Source organism: Equus quagga, chromosome 15 (genome assembly GCF_021613505.1).
Source record: "Equus quagga isolate Etosha38 chromosome 15, UCLA_HA_Equagga_1.0, whole genome shotgun sequence".
Taxonomy (NCBI): Eukaryota; Metazoa; Chordata; class Mammalia; order Perissodactyla; family Equidae; genus Equus; species Equus quagga.
This window is the reverse complement of record NC_060281.1, coordinates 123,363-145,617: the sequence shown is the minus strand read 5'-3', so window position 1 is coordinate 145,617 and position 22,255 is coordinate 123,363. Positions and strand designations below refer to the sequence as shown.

At 39.2% G+C, this 22,255-nt stretch overlaps 1 protein-coding gene across 7 annotated transcripts in view; it reads left to right on the top strand.

Moving 5' to 3' along the window:
- Positions 1-22,255, top strand: part of KCNQ5 (potassium voltage-gated channel subfamily Q member 5) — a 469,780-nt gene that overhangs the window by 332,150 nt on the left and 115,375 nt on the right. For all 7 annotated transcript variants that reach the window (XM_046641231.1, XM_046641229.1, XM_046641230.1 and 4 more), the window contains exon 3: positions 11,505-11,631. In XM_046641231.1, coding sequence (XP_046497187.1) covers positions 11,505-11,631 — 127 coding nt within the window. The remainder of the gene's footprint in view (positions 1-11,504; positions 11,632-22,255) is intronic.

The following is a 22,255-nucleotide window of genomic DNA, read 5'->3' as shown; positions in this document are numbered from 1 at the left end:
CCACAACTGCATATGGGATAATTTCCCCTGAAAACTAAACAAACAGCTTCTACAACAAAAAAATAAAAGGGCAGAAATGAGATGGGCAGGAGAAGCAGAGACATGGTCTTACAAACAAAACAAAACAAAAAACCCACCCCAGATGCAGCAATACACAAATGGGAAGGATCCACCCAGAAAATAAAGAACTTTTCCTTAAGGAATGAGGGGTTGGTGCTCCACCTCAGGCACCCCAACCCTTAGACCCTGCACAGGAGACCCAAGCCCCAAAACACCTGGCTTTGAAAACCAATGGGGATTATGGCCAGAAAAATCATAGAGTGTAGGGAATGGAGAACCTGCTTTTAGGAGCTTCTATGTAGACTCACTGGCCCAAGACCCAGTGCACAAACTCCAGATTTAAAAGTGCCTAGACCATACATGAAGGAGACATTAAATTTAAAGCAACTGCCAGAGAGGCATGAAACTATTGGGACTCTCTCCAGGGTCATAGACACTGGTGAACACCATTTTTGCAATCTCATTCTACCTTGTAAATGATTGTGCTGATGGGCACCATTTTGGAACCCTCCCTCCAACCTACTGGAGCTGGTGGCTGTGCCCCCTGAGAGCCCCACCTATCCCTGAACACCAGCTGCAACCCTACCACCACAGGAGGGCATATACAGGCCACACCAGGGATGCCCCTTGAGCACCTAGCTCTAGTGGCCAGGGAGACATCTCCTGCACAAAGCCACTCCTTTAAGACTGGAAGTAGTAGTTGATTTGCCTAATACAAAGAAACAAGCACAGAGAGTCGGGAAAAATGAGGAGACAAAGGAATATGTTCAAAACAAAAGAACAAATCAAAACATCAGAAAAATACATCAATGAAATGGAGATGAGTAATCTACCTGATAGACAGTTCAAAGTAATGGTCATAAAGATGCTTGCCAAACTTGAGAGAAGAATGGGTAAACATGGTGAGAGCTTCAACAAAGACACAGAAAATATAAGAAAGCTCCAAATAGAAGTTACAGAGCTGAAGAATATAATGACTGAACTGAAAAATATACTTGAGGGATTCAACAGCATACTGGATGAAGCTGAAGATCTGATCAGTGAGATGGAAAGAAAAGCAATTTACTCAGACAGAGCAGCAAAAACGGAAAAACAATTTTAAGAAATGAAGTTAAGGGACCCATGAGACAACATCAAGCAGAGTAACATTCATATTATAGGGGTCCCAGAGGGAGAAGAGAGACAGAAAGGACTAGAAAACTTACTTGAAGAAATAATAACTGAAAAATTCCCTAATCTGGGGAAGGAAACAGACATACAGGTCCAGGAAGCTCAGAGAGTTACAAATAAAATGAATCTAAAGAGACCTGCATCAAGACGTATAATAATTAAAATGATAAAGTTAAAGACAAAGGATCTTAAAAGCAGCAAGAAAAAACATAACTTAGTACACACCAGGGAAACATCATAAGTTTATCAGCAGATTTTTCAGCAGAAGCTTTGTAAGCCAGAAGAGAATGGAACAATATATTCAAAGTGATGAAGGGAAAAAAACTTCCAGCCAAGAATTCTCTACCCAGCGAGATTATCATTCAGAATTGAAGGAGAGATTAAGAGTTTCCCAGATAAGCAAAGCTTATCATAAAGAAGTTCATCATAACAAAAACTGCCTTACAAGAAATATTAAATTTACTTCTCTAAGCTGAAAAGAATTTGCACTAATTAATAACAAGAAAACATAAAAATGTAAAAATTTCACTGGAAAAGGTAAATATATAGCAAAGGTATTGGAGCAATCATTTATAAAGCAAATATGAAGGTTAAAAGACAAAAAGCAGTAAAATTAACTAAAAGCACAATAATTAGTTAAGGGATGCATAAAAAAGATGTAAAATATGACATTGAAACTATAAAATGTTGGAATGAGGAGAAAAATGTAAAGTTTCAGAATGTGCTTAAATTTAAGTTGCTATCAACTTAAAACAGATATACATAGGAAGTTATATGTGAACATCATGGTAACCAAAAAGCAAAAACTTACATTAAGTACTTGAAAGAAAATGAGAAAAGAATCTAAACACAACACTAAAGAAAGTCATCAAATCACAAGGGTAGAGAGAAAGAGAAGAAAGGAATAGAGAGGAACTACAAAAAGAGTCAGAAAACAATTTAAAAATGGCAATAAGTACATGCCTATCAATAATTATTTTAAATGTAAATGAACTAAATTTGCCAGTCAAAAGACACAGAGTGGCTGAATGGAAAAAAAAGACAAGAACCATCTATACGCTGACTACAAGAGACTCACTTCAGGTGTAAAGACACAGACAGACTGAATGTGAAGGGACAGAGAAAGATATTCCATGCAAATGGAAACAAAAAAAAAAGTTGGTGTAGGTATACTCATAGCAGACAAAATAGACTTTAAAACAAAGACTGTAATAAGAGACAAAGGGGAGCATTACATAATGATAAAGGGGTTAATCCAGCAAGAAGACATAACATTTATCAACATACGTGCAACCAACATAGGAGCACCAAGATATATGAAGTAAATATTAACAGATCTAAAGAAATTTACAGAAATATAATAATAGTAGGAGACTTTAACATCTCACTTACATCAATGGATAGTCATCCAGACAGAAAATTGACAAGAAAACATTGATCTTAAATGACACATTATACCAGATGGACTTAATAGATATATACAGAACATTCCATCCAAAAGCAACAGAATACACATTTTTTCTCAAGTACACATGAACTCTCTCCAAAATAGATCCCCCTTTTTTTTTTAAAGATTTTATTTTATTTTTTCTCCCCAAAGCCCCCCAGTACACAGTTGTATATTCTTCATTGTGGGTCCTTGTAGTTGTGGCATGTGGGACGCTGCCTCAGCGTGGTTTGATGAGCAGTGCCATGTCCACACCCAGGATTCGAACTGACGAAACACTGGGCCGCCTGCAGCGGAGCGCGCGAACTTAACCACTCGGCCATGGGGCCAGCCCCAAAATAGATCCCCTTTTATGCCACAAAACAAGTCTCAATAAATTTAAGAAGACTGAAGTCATATCAAGCATCTTCTTTGACCTCAATCTTATGAAACTAGAAATCAACTGCAAAAAGAAAACTGGAAAAATCACAAAAATGGGTCAAGTAACATGCTACTGAACAACCACTGGGTCACCAAAGAAATCAGAAAATACCCAGAGACAAAGTGAAACAGAAATACAACACACCAAAATTTGGGGATGAAGCAAAAGAGGTTGTAAGAGGGAAGTTCATAGCAATACAGGCCTACCTCAAGAAGCAAGAAAAATCCCAAATAAACGATCTAGCTTTTCACCTAAAGAAGCCAGAAAAAGAACAGATGAAGCCTGAAGTAAGTAGAAGGAAGTAAATGATAAAGATCAGAGCAGAAATAAATGATGTAGAGACTAAAAATACAATAGAAAAGATAAATGGAAGAAAGAGCTGTTTCTTTGAAAAGAGAAACAAAATTGACAAAACTTTAGCTGGACTAATCAAGGAAAAGGGAGAGAGGACTCTAATAAACAAAATCAAAAATGAAACTGAGGTTACAAATGATATCACAGAAATACAAAGAATCATAAGAGACCACTACCAACAACTGTACACCAACAAATTGGACAGCCTAGAAGAAGTGGATAAATTCCTAGAAACATACAATCTTCCAACACTGCATCATGAAGAAATAGAAAATCTGAATAGACTGATTACTAGTGAGGAGATTGAATCAGTAATCAAAAACCTCCCAACAAACAAAAGACCAGGACCAGCCTCCACTGGTGAATTCTACCAAAAATTCAAAGAAGACTTAATACCTGTCCTTCTCAAACTCTTCCAAAAAATTGAAGAGGTGGGGAAGCTTCCTAATTCATTCTATGAAGCCAAATTTACCTTGATACTAAAACCAGACAAGAACAACACAAAAAAAGAAAATTACAGGCCGATATCACTGGTGAATATCAATGCAAAAATCCTCAACAAAATATTAGCAAATTGAATATAAAAATACATTAAAAACATCATACACCATGATCAAGTGGGATTCATTGCAGGGATGCAGGGATGGTTCAGCATCCACAAATGAATCAATGTGATACACCAGATTAACAAAATGAATTAAACTCACTTGTTCTTCTCAATTAGTACAGAGAAAGCATTTGACAAGATACAGCATCCATTTATGATAAAAATTCTGAATAAAAAAGATATAGAAGGAAAGTACCTCGACAAAATAAAGGCCCTACGTGTTAAACCCACAGTTAATATCACACTCAATGGAGAAAAACTGAAAGCTATCCCTCTAAGAACAGGAACCAGACAAGGATGCCCACTTTCACCACTCTTATTGAACATAGTATGGAAGTCCTAGCCAGGACAATCAGGCAAGAAAAAGAAATAAAATGGATCCAAATTGGAAAGGAAGAAGTGAAACTGTCACTATTTGCAGATGATATGATTTTATACATAGAAAACCCTAATGAATACACCAAGAAAACTTTTAGAAAGAAATGAATATGGTAAAGTTGAGGATACAAAATCAACATAGAAAAATCCGTTGTGTTTCTATACACTAACAACAAAGTAGCAGAAACAAAAATTATGAACACAATCCCATTTACAATTGCAACAAAAAGAATAAAATACCTAGGAATAAACTTCACCAAAGAGGTGAAAGATCTATATACTGAAAACTATACAACAGTGTTGAAAGAAATAGAAGAAGACACAAAGAAATGGAAAGATATTCTGTGCTCTTGGATTGGAAGCATTAACATACTTAAAATGTCCATAATTCCTAAAGCAATCTACAAATTCAATGCAATCCCTATCAAAGTTCTATGAACATTTTTCACAGAAATAGAGCAAAGAATCGTAAAATTTATATGGAACAACAAAAGACCCTGAATAGCCAAAGGAATCCTATGAAAAAAGACCAAAGCTGGAGGTATCACACACCCTGATTTCAAAATATAGTACAAAGCTATAGTAACCAAAACAGCATGGTACTGGCACAAAAACAGACAAACAGATCAATGGAATAGAATGGAGAGCCCAGAAATAAACCCACACCTCTGTGGACAGCTAATTTTCAACAAGAGAGCCAAGAATATACAATGGGGAAAAGAAATTCTCTTCAATAAATGGTGTTGGGAAAACTGCACAGCCACATGCCAAATAATGAAAGTAGACCATTATCTTTCACCATCACAAAAATTAACTCAAGATGGATTAAAGACTTGAATGTAAGACCTAAAACTATTAAACCTCTAGAAGAAAACACAGGCAGTACGCTCTTCGACATTGGTCTTAGCATGTTTTCAAGTACCGTGTCTGACTGGGCAAGGGAAACAATAGAAAAAATAAACAAAGGAGACCATGTAAAACCAAAAATCTTCTGCACAGCAAAGGAAACAGTCAACAAAATGAAAAGAAGACCTGACAATTTGGAGAAGATATTTGCAAACCATATGTCTGATAAGGGATCTACAGCCAAAACATATAAAGAACTCATACATGTCAACAACAAAAAAAAACTAACAACACAATTAGAAAATGGGCAAAAGATCTGAACAGACATTTCTCCAAAGAAGATACACAGATGGCCAACAGGCACATGAAAATATCTTCAACAGCATTAACCATCGGAGAAATGAAAATCAAAACTACAATGAGATATCACCTCATGCCTGTCAGAATGGCTATAATTAACAAGACAGGAAACAATAAGAGTTGGAGAGGATGTGGAGAGAAGGGAATTCTCATACACTGCTGGTGGGAGTACAAACTGGTGCAGCCACTATGGAAAACGGTATGGAGTATCCTCAGAAAATGCAGGATAGATCTACCATATGATCCAGCTATCCCACTGCTGGGTATTTATCCAAAGAGCATGAAAACACAAATTCATAATGATACATGCCTCCCTATGTCCACTGAAGCATTATTCACAACAGCCAAGACTTGGAAGCAACGTAGGTGCCCATCAAGTGATGAATGGATAAAGAAGTAGTGGTATATATACACACTGGAATATACTACTCAGCTATAAAAACTCATGAAATCTGGCTATTTGTGACAATATGAATGGAACTTGACGGTATTATGCTAAGCGAAATAAGTCAGAAGGAGAAAGTGAAATACTGTATGATCTCACCCTTAAGGAGAAGATAAAAACAACAGCAAACAACCATGTAGAGACAGAGATTGGTTTGGTGGCTACCAGAGGGAAAGGGGGGATGGAGGTGGACGAAAGGGGTGATTAGGCACCTGTGTGGGGTGATGGATTATTAGTCTTTGGGTGGTGAACATGATGTAATCTATACAGGAATCAAAATATAATGATGTGCACTTGAAATTTATATAATGTTATATGCTGATTTTTACCTAAAAACAGCCCAGCTATTTCTTTCTTCATTGAATTGCTCTTGTACTTTTATCAAAAATCATTTGAGCATATTTGTCTGCGTATATTTTTAAGTTCTCTATTCTGTTCCATTGTTCTCTATGTGTCTGTCCCTCTGCCACTACCACACAGTCTTGATTATTGTAGCTATATGGTAGCCTTAATACCAGATAAAGTGATTCCTCCCACTTTATTCTACTTTTGGGGATTGTTTTAGCTATTCTAGGGCCTGTACCATTTCATATAAATTTTAGAATAAGCTTTTTGTCTAAAACACAGCTTGCTGAGATTGTGATAGGACTTTCATTAAACCTATACATGAATTTGAAAAGGGCTGCTATCTTTATTATACTGAGTCTTCCAACACATGAACATGGATTTATTTGGGTCTTCTCTGATCTCTTTCAACAACATTTTGTAATTTTCAGCATGTGTATTCCGTACATGTTTTGTTAAGTGCATAGCTAAATACTTTATTCTCTTTAAAATGGTTATGCATAATATTGTGCTTTTAATTTTGGCTTCCACATCCTGGTTGTTAGTATACAGAAATGTGGTTTACTTTCGTCTGTTGATCTTATATCTTGCAGCCTTACTGAGATCACTTATTAGTTCTAAGTTTTTCATAGATTCCTTTCAATTTTCTCTGTAAACAATCGTGCCATCTGCAAATAAAGACTGTTTTGTCTGCCTTTGCAATTTGTATGGCTTTTATTTCTTTTACCTGCCTTATTACAGTGACTATATTATTCAACCATATTGAATAAGAGTGATGAAAGTAACATCTTTCCTTGTTCTTGATTTTAGGGGAAATCATGCAGTCTTTCATCATTAAGTATGATGTTTTGTTAGCGCCATTGAGTTGATTCTGACTCCTAGCAACCCTGTGGACAGTAGAGCAGAACCTTGCCTGGTCTTTTTGCTCCATCCTCTCACCCTGCAGTGCTATATAACACAACATTCTGCTGCTATTCACAGGGTTTCATGGACAATTTTTCAGAAGTGGGTGGCCAGGTTCTTCTTCCTAGTCTGTCTTAGTCTGGAAGCTCCACTGACACCTGTCCACCATGGGTGACCCTGCTGGTGTTTGAAGTACTCTGGCATAGCTTTCAGCAACACAGCAACATGCAGCCACCACAGTATGACAACTGACAGACCGGTGATGTGGTTTCTTGACCTGGAAACAGACCTGGGTGCAGCAGTGAGAGCACCAAATCTTAACCACTAGACCACCAAGTATGATGTTAGATGTAGGTATTTTGTAGATGCTATTTATCAAATTGAGATAATAAACCTCTATTCCTAACTTGCTGAGAGTTTTATCATGAATGGGAAAACTGGATATCCACATGCAGGAGAATGAAATTGGACCCTTATTCACATGATATACAAAAGTCAACCCAAAATGGATTAAAGACTTAAATGTAAGACCCAGAAATGTAAAACGACTAGAAGAAAGCATAGGGAAGGAGCTTCTTGACGTTGGTTTGGGCAATGATTTTTTTGGACATGACCCCAAAAGCACAGAAAACAAAAGCAAAAATGGACAGGTGGGATTGAATCAAACTAAAATCCTTCTGTACAGCAAAGGAAACATCAATGGAATAAAGAGACAACCCACAGAATGAGAGAAAACATTTGGACATCAAATCTGATAGAGAGTTAATATCCAAATACATAGGGAACTTCCATAAGTCAATAGTGAAAAAACAAATAACCCAATTAAAAAGTGGGCAAAGGACCTGCATGGTCATTTCGCAAAAGAAGACATACAAATGGCCAATAGGTATATGAAAAAGTGCTCAACATCATTAATCATCAGGGAAATGCAGATCAAAACCACAATAAGATAGCTTCTCATACCTGTTAGAATGGCTATTATCAAAAAGACAAGAGATGATAAATGCTGGCGAGGATTTGGAGAAAATAGATGTAAGTTGGTGTACTGTTGATGGGAATGTAAATTGGTATAGTTACTACGGAAAACAGTATGGAGGTTCCTCACAAAATTAAAAATGGAACTACCATATGATCCAACAATCCCACTTCTGCACACACACCCAAAAGAAATAAAGTCAGGAGCTTGAAAAGATATCTGCACTCCCATGTTCATTGCATCATTATTTAAAGTAGCCAAGATGTGGAAACAACCATCACTGGGCAAATGGATAAAGAAAAGGTGGTGTATATACAGTGGAATATTGTTCAGCCTTCAAAAAAGAAAGAAATCCTGTTATTTGCAATAACATAGGTAAACTTGGAGGATGTTATACTAAGTGAAATAAGTCAGACACTGAAAGACAAATATCCCATGACCTGACTGTGGAATCTAAAAAACTCAAATGCCTAAAAGAGAGTCTATCGGTGGTCTCCAGGGCTGGAGGGTGGGGGAGATGGGGAGACATTGGTCAAAGGTACAGAATCCCAGTTATGTAGGATGAACAACTTCTGGATGTCATGGATGGAATGGTAGCTGTGGTTAACAACAATGTATCGTGTACTAGAAATTTGCTAAGAGAGTAGATCTTAAATGTTTTCACCACCAAAGACAACGTTAACTATGTGAGGTGATGGATGTGTTAATTAGCTTGATTGTGGTAAGACTTCACAATGTATAACTCTATCAAAACATCACATTGTGTACCTTAAATATATATGGTTTTTGTTTGTCAATTATGCCTCAACAAAGCAGAGAAAAGAACAAGGCAGAGAAAGTGGTCCTCTCGCAGTTCCACTCCCCACCTGCTCAAAGATTTGGGTTCTTTCTCTTTCTCCAGCTCAATAGCTCTTTGTTCCTTTTAACTGAAATAAGATGGACATTTCAGGAACCCAGAGACAGAATCTGGTCAAAGTGGCAGTCACACTTTAGCTCCCCGTCACCGAAGCCCAAGTCCTCAAGAGAGAACATCCCCGCGGCCTGCACTCCACAGTCGACCAGTGAGCTCTCGTCTCTCGCTGCTCCTTACTCAATGACTGAGATTCTTGAGGTTATTTTTCACAGTCTAAAACCCAGCGCTCACAGGGAATACTAAGCAATGATCTGGCACAGGGAGGAGATTGTGACCCTGTGGTGAAATCCAGTCACAACTTCCTCTTGCTTTATTGGCAAAGGAAGGAAATTTTTTTCCTAACCTCTTAAAAGATATATAAAATATATGTTTTATATATAATATATTATATTATATTATATTATATAACAATATAAAGAAAATATAGCAAGCAATATTCCCGAACAAGGGGCCCTGAGTAAAGATTTTGTCGATGTAACTCACCCCGCCTCAGTGCAACACTGAAATTGGGCAGTGAGGGCCTACCTCTCTTTAGAATAATGGCCATCATCTATTGGCGTCATCTATTCCCATGAAAAAGAAAAGTCATCCTATGGTCGTACCTGGGAGCTCAGGCCACCTTTTGGATTTTCTTGGGTATCTCTAATAAAATGACCTCTCACCAGCAGAGTGCCAAACTTCCTGGCACAAGTAGGAGTTAGGGGCAGGGATAAAAAGTGGACCTGCCATTAAATCTGGGTGGATCACAGGACAAGCTCTGTGGGCCTCTTGGGCCTCAGCATGCCTTCTGTGTATGGAAAGATGTGCTGAGTTAGAAACAGGAGCTCTGGTACTGAGGCACCTTAATGGATGAACAGACTCAACCATCTAGATACACACTCAAAACCAATCAAAACAAAGCCAAATCCATGTCTTTAATGAGTGTATGTTGACCATAGTTTGGTTGTCTGTGCATAAAGTTGTCTCCAGAGATTTATCCCATAGGTGGCTTTAAGTCACTGTCAATAAGCAGTGATGATATTAGAGACTTATTTCCCATCATGAGAAATATTTGTGGTTTACTCAGTGCAAAATAACAGAAGGATAGACTGATATATCTCTACTCGGCGTTTCAAAATTGCAACACCACACACTCTAACTAAAGAAACAGACATTTGCCAGAAACTTGCAACAAAATGCCATTCTTCTAATTTTGATAACAGTTTTATCTTGGACCATGGGGTGGGAGAAGGGGGAGTGGATTAGGACCTTTACTTTCTATGTTCTATATTCCTGTGACGTTTGAATGCTTTAATTAAAAAGACCATGTATCACTTTCATAATTAAGCAATTAAAATAAAAATCAATTAATAAATACAGTTTTGTTCTCCATTATAAATGCTCAGTCAACTCTTGCTTAAAAACAAGAGAGGGAAATACTTTTTAAAGGAAAACAAATTTCGATAAGTTCAGTGCCTGTCTCTATACAGGGACGACAAGACGATTGTGACATCTTGCTCCAAGACACTCTCTGCTTACAAATTCCCTTTGGTTTCTCATTCTACGACTCACAGTTTAATAAGCCACTGTTGGCTTTTCCCCAAGGTTCACACACAACTCTTCCTAAATAATCTCAAAGTCATTTTACTCGACACGTGTCCTCTTCCCGGCAGCTGTCACCAAAGGGCAGTGTGATGATTAATAAGCTTCTGATCCAGAATCTCATTTCTGGCAAACGATATATGTGCCACGCATGGTAATGCTTTTGAAACTTGCTATTTTATAAGGAGATTTTGACACCATTAATAAAAGAACTCAGTATGCTTCTAAATGTTTACTTCTTTTTCTCTGAGAACAACTCTTATGGCTTAGGGATTATATCACTCCTTGCAGCAAGAAGCGTTGTTTTCTGTAAAACTGTAAGGCTGTATTTTCAGGGTCCCCTCTTTCGTTTCAGAGATTTCACATGTTACCGTGTAGCTACAGTCGGCTACACTCTATCCTCCTGACAAGGCAGACCTGTGATTCAGCCTGCACGTTTAGTGTTAAAGTGGGCTCCTAAATTGGCCAAGTCTTAGAGTCTTGAGGAAAAACAACCTTCCGTGATAGGAAATGCAGACACGTGAGGTTCAGATGTTCTCCTGGTTTAGTTTAACTCGGAGAAGAGGAGATGTTAACTTTAGACATTGACAACTAGACATTTTAGACAAAGTGCTTAAATGTCCAGAATATCTATAGAGCTTCTTGCTGTGGTTTGCTCCGAAATGGCTCTCTCTAACATGTCTCATTTGGTATTTTAGGAGTTTGTGATGATTGTCGTCTTTGGTTTGGAGTTCATCGTTCGAATCTGGTCTGCAGGTTGCTGCTGTCGGTATAGAGGATGGCAAGGAAGACTGAGATTTGCTCGAAAGCCCTTCTGTGTTATAGGTGAATATCGAAGTCCTTGATGCTAGATTTATGACACCACATCCTTTTTTCTTCTCTTCTGTATTGCAACATTTAACTAATATTAAAAGCTACCATTCATGGAGTATTTACCATGGGCCAGGCTCTCTCGTATTTTAAAAGTGTTGACTCATTTAATCCTCACCACAACGCTATGAGGTAGGTATTTTTATTATTTCCATTTTACATTTGAAGAAACTGAAGCAAAGAGAGGTGAAGTTGTGAAAGTCATACAGGTGGTAAGTGGTGGAGCTGGGGTTTGAGTCAGGTGGTCTGGCTCTAGAAGACCCACTGGTATCAATTAAGTTATACTGAAGTATATGGTTCTCCAGGGTTGCCCTGAGTTAGGGAAGCCTTAATCTCACTAAGCATAAAAACCCCTTTGTGCTCTACAGTTTGACTGATACTGTCCTTCATGCCCTTGGTCAGCTGGAGTAGACAGCGGCGTGTTAGACCTGGTGATGCACCTCAATTAGCACGCCTCAAGAATGGTTACAAATCTGGCTAACTTCATGCATTGGTAACTTCAGACCTGATGAAGTGTTTTATGCTCTGGAATACGAGTTCCCCCATGCTGCAGTCCCTGAATAAGAGTAACATCTTTGCATCTCCCTAGCAGCTTTGGTTTTAGAAGGATCCCATTTGCCTGGATACCACCTTGAAATTGCACTTCTTAATAAAGATGTGATACAGTGTTCTGCAGTTAAGATATGGCATCTCTCAGTCATATATTTAAAAGTATATCATAAATTGAAAACCCTAGTAAATTATATCTCAATTTAAAAAAAATGTTAATTTTAAAAAAGAGTAAGTTACCTACATAATGGCCCTTTATCCTCAAATATTTTGATGTGGATTTCTCAAGAATAAGGGTATCTTTTGACATAACCTTCAGTAAATTAAATATTGATTCAATGCTTTATCTAATCTACTGGTTGTATTCCAGTTTTGTCAATTGACCCAATAATGTCCTTTATAGTGTTTTTTCCTCCCCAGAACCAGGTCCTGTCTAGTATCACATGCTGCATTTGGTCATCATATCTCTTAGTGTCCTTCAATCTAGAACAGTTCCTTAGCCTTTCATGATATTGGCATTTTTGGAGAATATAACCTCCCCCTCCCCCTTTTAAAAAATAGAATGTTCTTCCTTTGGAAAAGAATCCATATATAAAAGCTGTTATTGTATTATTATTATTGTTATTACAGCTAAAGTTGATTTTCTTGCTATTTTTCCTTATCACTTCTTTGGAAGCCATTCAAGTCCAAATACTGAAAGTTCTTGGTGAGGCTTACTTATTTCCACTATTTCCAGTCTGAGAAACTGTGTTTTTTATTTACGACGCAGTTTAGACTATCTTCGTCACCTACAACAGATTTTCCCTTTTGTTTCCAGAGTCAGGAATTATGAGTCATCCTCTTAGTTTTTCCCTTTACCCCTGTTCCCTGTGGCAGGAGCAGAGTGGACTTAAGGAGGAATTAGAGAAAAAGTGTCTCCCCAACCATGGGCACTTGAAGAATACTTTATTCATCCTTGTGTAGAGAGGGCACAGTCATGGAGATAGGGGAACATGGGTCCCCCACACACTCTACCACGAGGCAGTTTCATAGTATGTACGTTTCAAGAGTCCCCATTCATTCAACCAGATTTAAGGGGATTTGGCTGTGTGTGAAGCTCTGGAGCTACAGCAGTGACTCTAGTGAAATTCCAAGTCAGATCAGTGTTAAAATACCTTGTTGGGCTCTCACTAATGCAACCTGTTTGTCCAGCTGCTCCTCTTCTGCACAAATAGGCTTTACTTATTCTTGGGAACCAAGATGCTGGGGCGTGGGGGGAAGTGGTGATGGATCCCAGCCTCGCAGGTCCATCCAGCCCTGGAGCACATCAGTGAAGACATTTGATTTCTCTCCCTGGAGACTTTTTTCTCTTTTTGAATTCATTGCTCAAGCAACATTCTGAAGAACCATAACTTGATGTGAAACTATAGCACAACAAGTACTTTTTGTCCTCAAAAGGGCCCAAACAAAACAATTCACAAGGCGGATGGTTAGCCAAAATTCACTCAGCTGCTACAGGATAAGGTCAGTTCATGGAAGACTGCAGGAATGTTTCATTCCAGGTTTTAAAACCAATTAAAAGTTGGTTTTATTCCAATTCCTGAGGCAATACCAATATATCTCTGGCCTTCAAACTAAAAAGAAAGTTTTTTCCCAGATGCTTGCTGCCTTTCGATAGCTGCTTCCAGCTACGGCTACGTCAGCATATCTTAGTCCTTTAATCTCTCTCTTCCTGTCTCAGATCCTTGCAGGTCTCGGAATAACATGTGCTTCTAAAAATGCTGTTCTGTTCTCTATAACCCTAGCCACCATTGGTCCCATCGATGGTGACCTCACAAATTCAGTACAACACCGTTCACGTGTAGTTGCCACTGAGTTCACTCTTGAGGCCTTTTCTTCATTTGGATATTTTATCTCCAGTAAATTAATTGCTTTGGAAGAAGATTTCATTGATAGATATATAATGAATGGCCTTGAAAACAAAGACAAGATTTGTACTTACATTTAGGGTAACTATTCATTTTTCAGTCTTGTATTTAATGTACATGTAACAAAGTTTGATTCATGGTCCAGCTGAATTGATGTAATAGTGAAATGTGTTCAAATGTAGCTTGTCAGTAGAATTTAACCTACACAGAGGGACCAAGCAGCACCTGCCTGAAGGCAGCACGCTGCGCCAGATGGCTGTTGAAGCCCTTTCCAGGCCTGATTAACAGGTCCATAAAAATGATTGACATCACTGGTAGAATGATAAAGTGCAAAAGAACATGGTCACTGTCATTCCCTTGTCCCACCTAACTTACGTGGTGAAGTGGAAAGAGGAGTGGCCTCTCTCGCATCTGTCCGTGATAACCGCTCCGACCTTGGGAATGTAGCTACGACCTCTCAAGACTACATGTATTTGCAAGATTTGTTTACTCTAAACATGCCAAACACACACCCACATGTTTTTAGAAGCCTTGAGCATTTGAGAAAAGGCAATAGGAACGGTTGTGGTAGAGCGGCTGTGGTAGAGTGGCTGTGCCTTCCGCCTGGGACATGCCTCCTGTAAGTGAGCTGAGGTTGTTCTCAACTGGAAGCAGACAGAGGCTGCCACAGTGGTTATCTCATAGCCTCATCTGGTGCTGAGCCCTACAGACCAACTGATCGCCTATGGACACGATTTGATAGGGGCCCCACAGGCTGATTTCCAAAGATGTTTGAGCTTCCCCCTTCTTCATTGTCCGCCTTTCAGCCCTGCACTCCAGACAGAACCAGGAGCATTTCAAGAAGCGGTTGATTTAGGAAATCATAAAATCTTATATACTTGTGTTTGGAAAACGTATTTTAAACAATTGTAACCTAAAGGAAGAAAAAACCTATTTTTTTTAATTAGGTGCTTTCTTTCATTACTTTATTGTTTTATCTCTGCTTGGTTTTGGGAGTTTGCTTTGAAAACTCGTAAAATCTTGTCTTGAATGACAAAATTCCTTCTATACCTGCGTGTTCAGTTTGCATCTCCCCAAAAACTCTGTGCAGTGACGTTTCTGCAGCCGTGGGCACAGTTGCCACAGCCCCACTCTGAGGCTCATCTGGGGTGAGTTGCCTTCGTTTACCTGGACTGGCTGCTTTTCTCAAACTCAAGTCACCCTTGCAGTGACCTCTGTACTGAGAAGGTGTGAAATAACCTCACAGCCTGATTTCATTGTTTCTAGCTTTCATAAATGACCCACCTGAAAATTGCAAATAGAACCAAAGGCTGGTACTTAGATCCCAACAATGAACCTGAGGTGTCAGGAAGCCAACAAAATACTCCTGACAGTTGCTTATTTGGGTTCCCTGGTGCCTCTTTCTAAAGACAGATTTAGCAGGGCCATATTTTCCAGTCTTGCTGTGTCTCAGGGAACCAAAGTACAGCAGCCTTGATTAGTCTTGGGTCTGCATTTGATGCTAAATATAAGGTGGTTTCTTATCGCTATTTGAGCAGTTTTCCTTCGGTGTAATATGTCCACAGAAGGACAAAAGAGGCAGCCACAGCGCAGATCTTCCCCATGATCTGAGTATATATGCCTTTGACGGGAGATAACAGCCACTTAGGAAAGGGCCAACATTTTTTTTAAATGAGTAAAATAACCCACTTCTTACTTGGCTAAAATAAAATTGAAGTCGTTGTTAAAATCAACCACACAGGGGCCAGCCCGGTGGCGCAGCGGTAAAGTTCACACGTTCCGATTCTCAGTGGCCCTGGGTTCACCGGTTTGGATCCCAGTGCGGATATGGCACTGCTTGGCAAAAGCCATGCTGTGGTAGGCGTCCCACATATAAAGTAGAGGAAGATGGGCATGGATGTTAGCTCAGGGCCAGGCTTCCTCAAAAAAAAAAAAAAAAATCAACCACACAGCCAAAGCAACTCTAAAATGTCTGTGAGTTCATGTTACTAAAACACAACTTAAGCTGTTAATGTGTTCAAAAGTTAAATCAGAGGCTCCCAGGACTGCTGCCAGCTCCTAAACTTAAGACCTAAGACACATTTCTGCTCCTCTGCCATCTCCATCTCTCGTTCTATGAGACGCTCTCAAATGGCAGCATTTTCTACACCTTTGAGTCTCTTCTCTCCTTCAGCAGGAATCACACTCTCATGTTGTTTCCTGTCAGTCACATGCTCTTCTGCCGCTTCTCTTTCCTTGTGTCTACATGCCTCCCGCACATGTAAACAATTACACCCTGTTGGATTGCTTGACCATAGAACATCAAAGCCATTTCAATGCTTTCAGTTAGTGACAGCTGATATTTATGGAGATTTGCTATATGTGAGGTCCTGCTCTCAGCACTCTAAAAGCATTGTCTTGTCTAATCCTACATAAGCAACATACTCACTTTATAGATAAGGAAGTAAGACAGGCTGAAGAAACATGTCCAAAGTTAGAAAGATGATAGGTGAAAGAACCAAGATTGACTGCTCGAGATTTCACTCTAGAAAAATATACCTACCTGATGAGGTCTTTTTATTTACAACACTTCTGACACCAAATGTGTGAGTTTTTTCTCACACCAACCAATTTTCCAACTCTCCAGACACCAATCAGGTGTTCAACAGTTCAGTTCAATTCTGACACTAACTGCCTGGAGTTAGTACAGACCCCACAGGAGAAGGGTTTGATCCCACAAGACTTCCCCCACCTCCAACTTCAGAGCCACAGTAAGGTGTCCAGGGTACACATGCTTCTCTCAAACTGACTGCAAATTCAGGGGTTCCCACAACCCCCAAACCTCAGGTTTGGTAATTTGCTAGAATGACTCACAGAATTCAGGAAAGCACTTTACTTACTATTGTGGGTTTATTATAAAAGATACAATTCAAGAACAGCCAAATGGAAGAGACGCACAGGACCAGGCATGGGGCAGGGGAATAGCTGACACGGAGCCTCCACGCCCTCTGCAGGTGCGCTACCCTCCCAGCATCTCGATGTGCTCGCCAGCTGGGTCTCTCAGAACCCTACGGTTTAGAGTCTTGTGGGGCTTTCGTTGTGTAGGAATGATTGATCAAATCATTGGCCACTGTGATTGAGCTCAATCTCTAAGCCCTCTTCCTTTCTCAGAGGTCCAGGTGTTGGGCTGAAAGTTCCAACTCTTAAATCACGCTTTTGTCTGTCTGGTGGCCAGCCCCCATCTTCAAGCTACCTAGGGGCCCTCAGCTCCCAGTCATCTTGTTAGCATACAAAACTCACTTATCAGTCCAAGATTCCAAGGGACTTAGGAGCTGTGTGCCAGGAACCCAGGACAATGACCAAATTTCCCATCATACCACACTACCCAACTGTGAGAAAATTGCCCTTATTGTTTATTAGTATTTTAAAATTAAATTTAATTGAAATTTGTCCATTGTTACCAACTTACAAAGAATGTGATACTTTTATGCTCATCATTAATAACCTGAGATCTTTGAATGAGAAGCCAGACTTTACAAAATGGCATTAATTTCAGTATTAGCCTTAATTATATCAACTAAATCAAGTTACTTATTGCTGCTCTCTAACCCAAAGGGTAAATTGGGCTCTAAAAGAGACTCGCTTGCCATGTATCAAATTGAATAGCTCTCGAGCAATGTTATCATGAGACTCCCCATACATTTCCCAATTGGAGACATCTCTAGAGTAAGTGATGTTACTCCCAGAAATGCCTTTGAATGTTTGTTAATATTAGGAGACTGTTTAGGTAATTGATGATATCGTGCACAAATTTGAACTTATCAAGTAGCTTGATTAGCTGATATGACTTGACCATATAGAGAATGCCCTCAGAGAGAAGTGAATAACTAAAGGTAATTTCCTATTCCCTCTATAAACTTCAGTAGATGCTATGATGTGTTGTACCAGTATTCTGTCCCATCAAGTGTTATGTAAGAAAATTCATTCACAGAGAGAGCATTTACTCTGAGTCAAACATCATCTTAGGTGCAAAGAACATAAAGATGAGTAAATCATGGTTCCTGCCTGTGAGAGGACGGTATCCTGTGCTCTTGGAGAAGGCACAACTAGAAGGAGGGAGACTAACTAAGGTGAGACAGCAAAGGTGGTGACGGGAAGTAGGCATGGAGAGAAGGGTGAGAGTATCATGACTGATTGTGTCAGACAGAGGTGTGGAGGTACCTGGGTTTGGGGCTTAGTCATCCAACAAACATTACACAGTGTCCACCACGTCCAAGCGTGATCCTAGAGGCTGGGGAGACATATGGGCAAGGTCTTCCTTATAGAGCTAATATTCCAGTGGACAGAGAAAAACAATATGCAAACATGTTTTTGAAAAGCAAGATGACGTCAACTAGAGACGCGTGCAATGAAGAAAATAAAACAGAGAGATTGGGGGCTTCTTTAGATTGAGTGGCCCGCGAGAGTCTTTCTAAGGAGTGGACATTCAGGAGCCACCCATGAGAAGATTTAGGCACAGATCTTTCCAGGCCAGAGAATAGTAATTGCAAAGACTCTTGAGACCCAGTGAGCTTGACTTGTACAAGAGACATAAGGTCATTGTGGCTGGAGTTCAATGAGCAGTGGAGAGGGTGGTAGGAGATGATGGACAGACAGGCAGAGGTCACACCCTGAGGGCTGTGTTGGCCATCTGAGGGCATATAGTTGCTTCATACAAGGCAGCTTCTAGAGATGGGCCACCAGGAGGAGGAGCAATAGATTGCTGGCAGGCCTAATGCTGAATATTTGGGTTAAAAAAGTAGTGGCTGTATAAGGCCCTAGGTGCTTTAGTCATCTACACCTATTTGATTCATATCAGCAATATACAAATGATTATCCGTTCAGAGGAACATAAACCAATTTCCTCTGACTTTTCCATATGTCTATGGGTCTATATATCTACCCCTAGAAACATGAAATTTCAAAACTAAAAGGAAAATGTGTTATTTTCTGTGAACAGCTGGAATCAGGAGAATGTAATGGAAACTCTTATAGCTCATTGGTAACTAGCACCGAAAAGCACTTCCTAAGCGCCTGCTTACCAAAGGACTCTGCAGCATCCTCCCAGTCACGATGGTTGCAGTGAAGATTTATAATTTCATGGAAGGTTATTTATTTACTTTGATAAATTGTCTCCTTTTTCCTTGAGATGTTATCTGAAGACTTATGAACAATAAAAAGCATTAAACTGTCACTATGGGGTAAATTTTCAAAATGGTGCTTGGGATTTGCCAGTATGAGTCCCATTAACTTCAGTGGAAGTCCTGCAGTTAAACCACCACGCATGGCTTTGAAAATGTCCTACAGAACATCTTTGCAGTGATCTTTTTATTTTTAATAAATACCACAAAGCAACTCAGTGCACAACTGATTGCAGTATTTAAGATTGTGGGTAAAGTGCTGTGCACTAGGAAGCTTTTAAAATTAGATTTTGAAGCTTCATTCCTATTAAGAAGCACAACAACAAAATAAGTATGTCTTTAATTCTTCAAATAGTACCTTTCTATAGAGGAATTTGGAGCTCACTTAGAATATAGGGCTCATAAAGCAGCACCGTGTCCCTCTGAGACATTGTTTATCTCACTCTATAGACAGAAAAATTGAGGCTCCGTAAGTCAGGGTGCTGTGTGCTCAGCCCCAAAGTCAGCGTGGAAGCTAGGAATAGAATGCGGGCCTCCTGATAGCTCACTGCTCTAGAGCACTCCCTCGAACGAGAGTCAAATTTAATTACAGTATAATCTGTTTGTTTAATCTACACGTGGAGGAATAATGCAGAAGCAGGAAAAGATAAATTTATTAACGGATTGATGAGAGACCGTGTTACATAGATCAGCAACTTTCTTCTCGGGATCCAAACTTCAGCATGTTCTAGACAGTGTCCAGCACCATGAAAGAAACGATCCTATTTCCACTGGCCACAACTGCAAAGGACTTAATGATTTTTCTCACTTTGAAGCATAAGTAAATGTTCCACTTGAAAATACTGCAGAACCATCTTTTTAACCAGAAAGAAAACTTACCAATTTAAAAAAATAAGAAGAGAAAAGAGTGTGTCGTCCCCTCTGTACTCCTGTATTAGAGAAAGGACCACACAGAGCTATGTGCCCGACTCACAGCTTTCCTTGAAGCAGAAGATGGGGGAGCCCTCACTGCATGTTTGACTTTTGATTGCTCTTCCACTGATTTCCAGTGGCCATGTATATTCCAGTCCATCCATTTTATATTTCCTGCATACACGTTAGAAAAGAGACAATGCTTTAAGAGCCATATTTAGATAAGAAATCTTCCTTTGAAGCTGAAAATAACAGGAGGTTAAGAGTTGAGTTGCCTGGTGTTACATGAACAGGGATAACATTTCTTAGCTTAAAGTGCACACCGTATGTATGAACCGTCTCATATAATCCCCAGAACAATCTTATTGAAGTTGGAAGAAATTATGATCCCCATTTTATATATTTAAAAACTGAGACTTAGATTAAGGGCTTTATCAAGGGTCACATAACATAAATGCAAGAGTCAGAAAAAAAAGAGAGAGAGATTTGCTCACATCAAGTCCAGACTTCCTTCTCTGACACCACATTATCTTCCTGCTCAGCCCAGTTGTGGCAGGGAACAAATTAATAAACCAAGTGATGAGGGTTTATCCCCAGATCTCCCCCACCCCACAGGAGACAGGTGGAATCTGAAGGAAAATAGACATTAGTGTCATGAAAAATCAATTCCTTTTCCCAACAGTCATCTTCCTAAGATGTGGCCTTTTCTTCAACTTTTTATGTTGAATAACTTCAGACTTACTGAGAAGTTGCACAGATAGTATGGAGAGTTCCTATGTTTGCTCAGCTTCCCCCGGTGATAACATCTCACGTGCATATAGTGCAATTATCAAACCAGGAATTGCTACAGACACCTGCTATTAACTAAACTGCAGATCTTATTCTGATTTCGTCAGACTTTGCATGTGCTCACTTTTTTCCATTGATATGGCAATGAAATTTTAACATTATCCACTAATTTAACCATTACCACAGTCAGAATACATAACTTTCCCATCACCCTCAAGAAACTTGGATGCTATCTTTTATGCTAAGTCACTCCCTCTCCCCAATCCTAACCTCTGGGAACCACTAATCTGTTCTTCATCACTGGAATTTTGTCATTTTTAGAATCTTGTGTAAATGGAATCATACAGAAGTAATCATTTGAAATTGGCTCTTTTCCACTCAGTATAATGCTCTTGAGATCCATGCAAGTCATTCTGTGCACCTATCGCTCCTTCATTTTTATTGCTGAATAGTATTCCATGATGTGGATAGACCACAGTTTGCTTATCCATTTACCTGTTAAAGGGCATTTGGGTTGTTTCTAGATTTGGGCCATTAGAAATAAAGCTGCTTTGAACATTCATGTAGAAGTTTTTGTATGAAAGTAAGTTTTTATTTCTCTAGGGTAAATTCCCAGCAGTGGGATTACTGGGTCATGTGGTAAGTGTTTGTTTATCAGAAACTGCCAAACAGTTTTCCAGTGTGTGGCCATTCCTTCTAAAATACAGAAATGCCTGGGGTTCTTCATGGCAGTGGATTATATCTGTGCTGACTTAAACAATATTTTTTATTTTCATAGAAAATGTATGTTTCTGATTCCTCTGTTTTTCTGTGAAACTTATTTTAATAAGCAGAAGTTTCTCAAATTCTTATTTAACCACTTGGGTCAAGAAACAAATGAAAATATAGCCAATTAAGGAGCAGTTCTTTATGCTCTCTTAAAGGAATGTAAATTTGATGCTTCCATAGATGAAGTGTTGAGAGACCACTTAATGGAAAAAGGGAATACTGAACAAATTGCTGAAGGACCACTACTTCAGTCTAACTTCTCTTTGTAGAAAGTCCTTACTCAAGCAAACTTTACTGAGACCAATAGTAATTATGCTTGCCTGCTAAAGGACGTATAATCACATGAGTTAGAGCCTCAAAGCACGACTCCAACAGAATGGAAAGTTTAAAATTACCACCAAGGCCCTTTGGTGCACTATAGCAAGCTGAGCCCGGTGATCACGATTCTAATGTGATCTGAAAAGGGGTAATTTGTTTCTCCTACTCCTATACCTC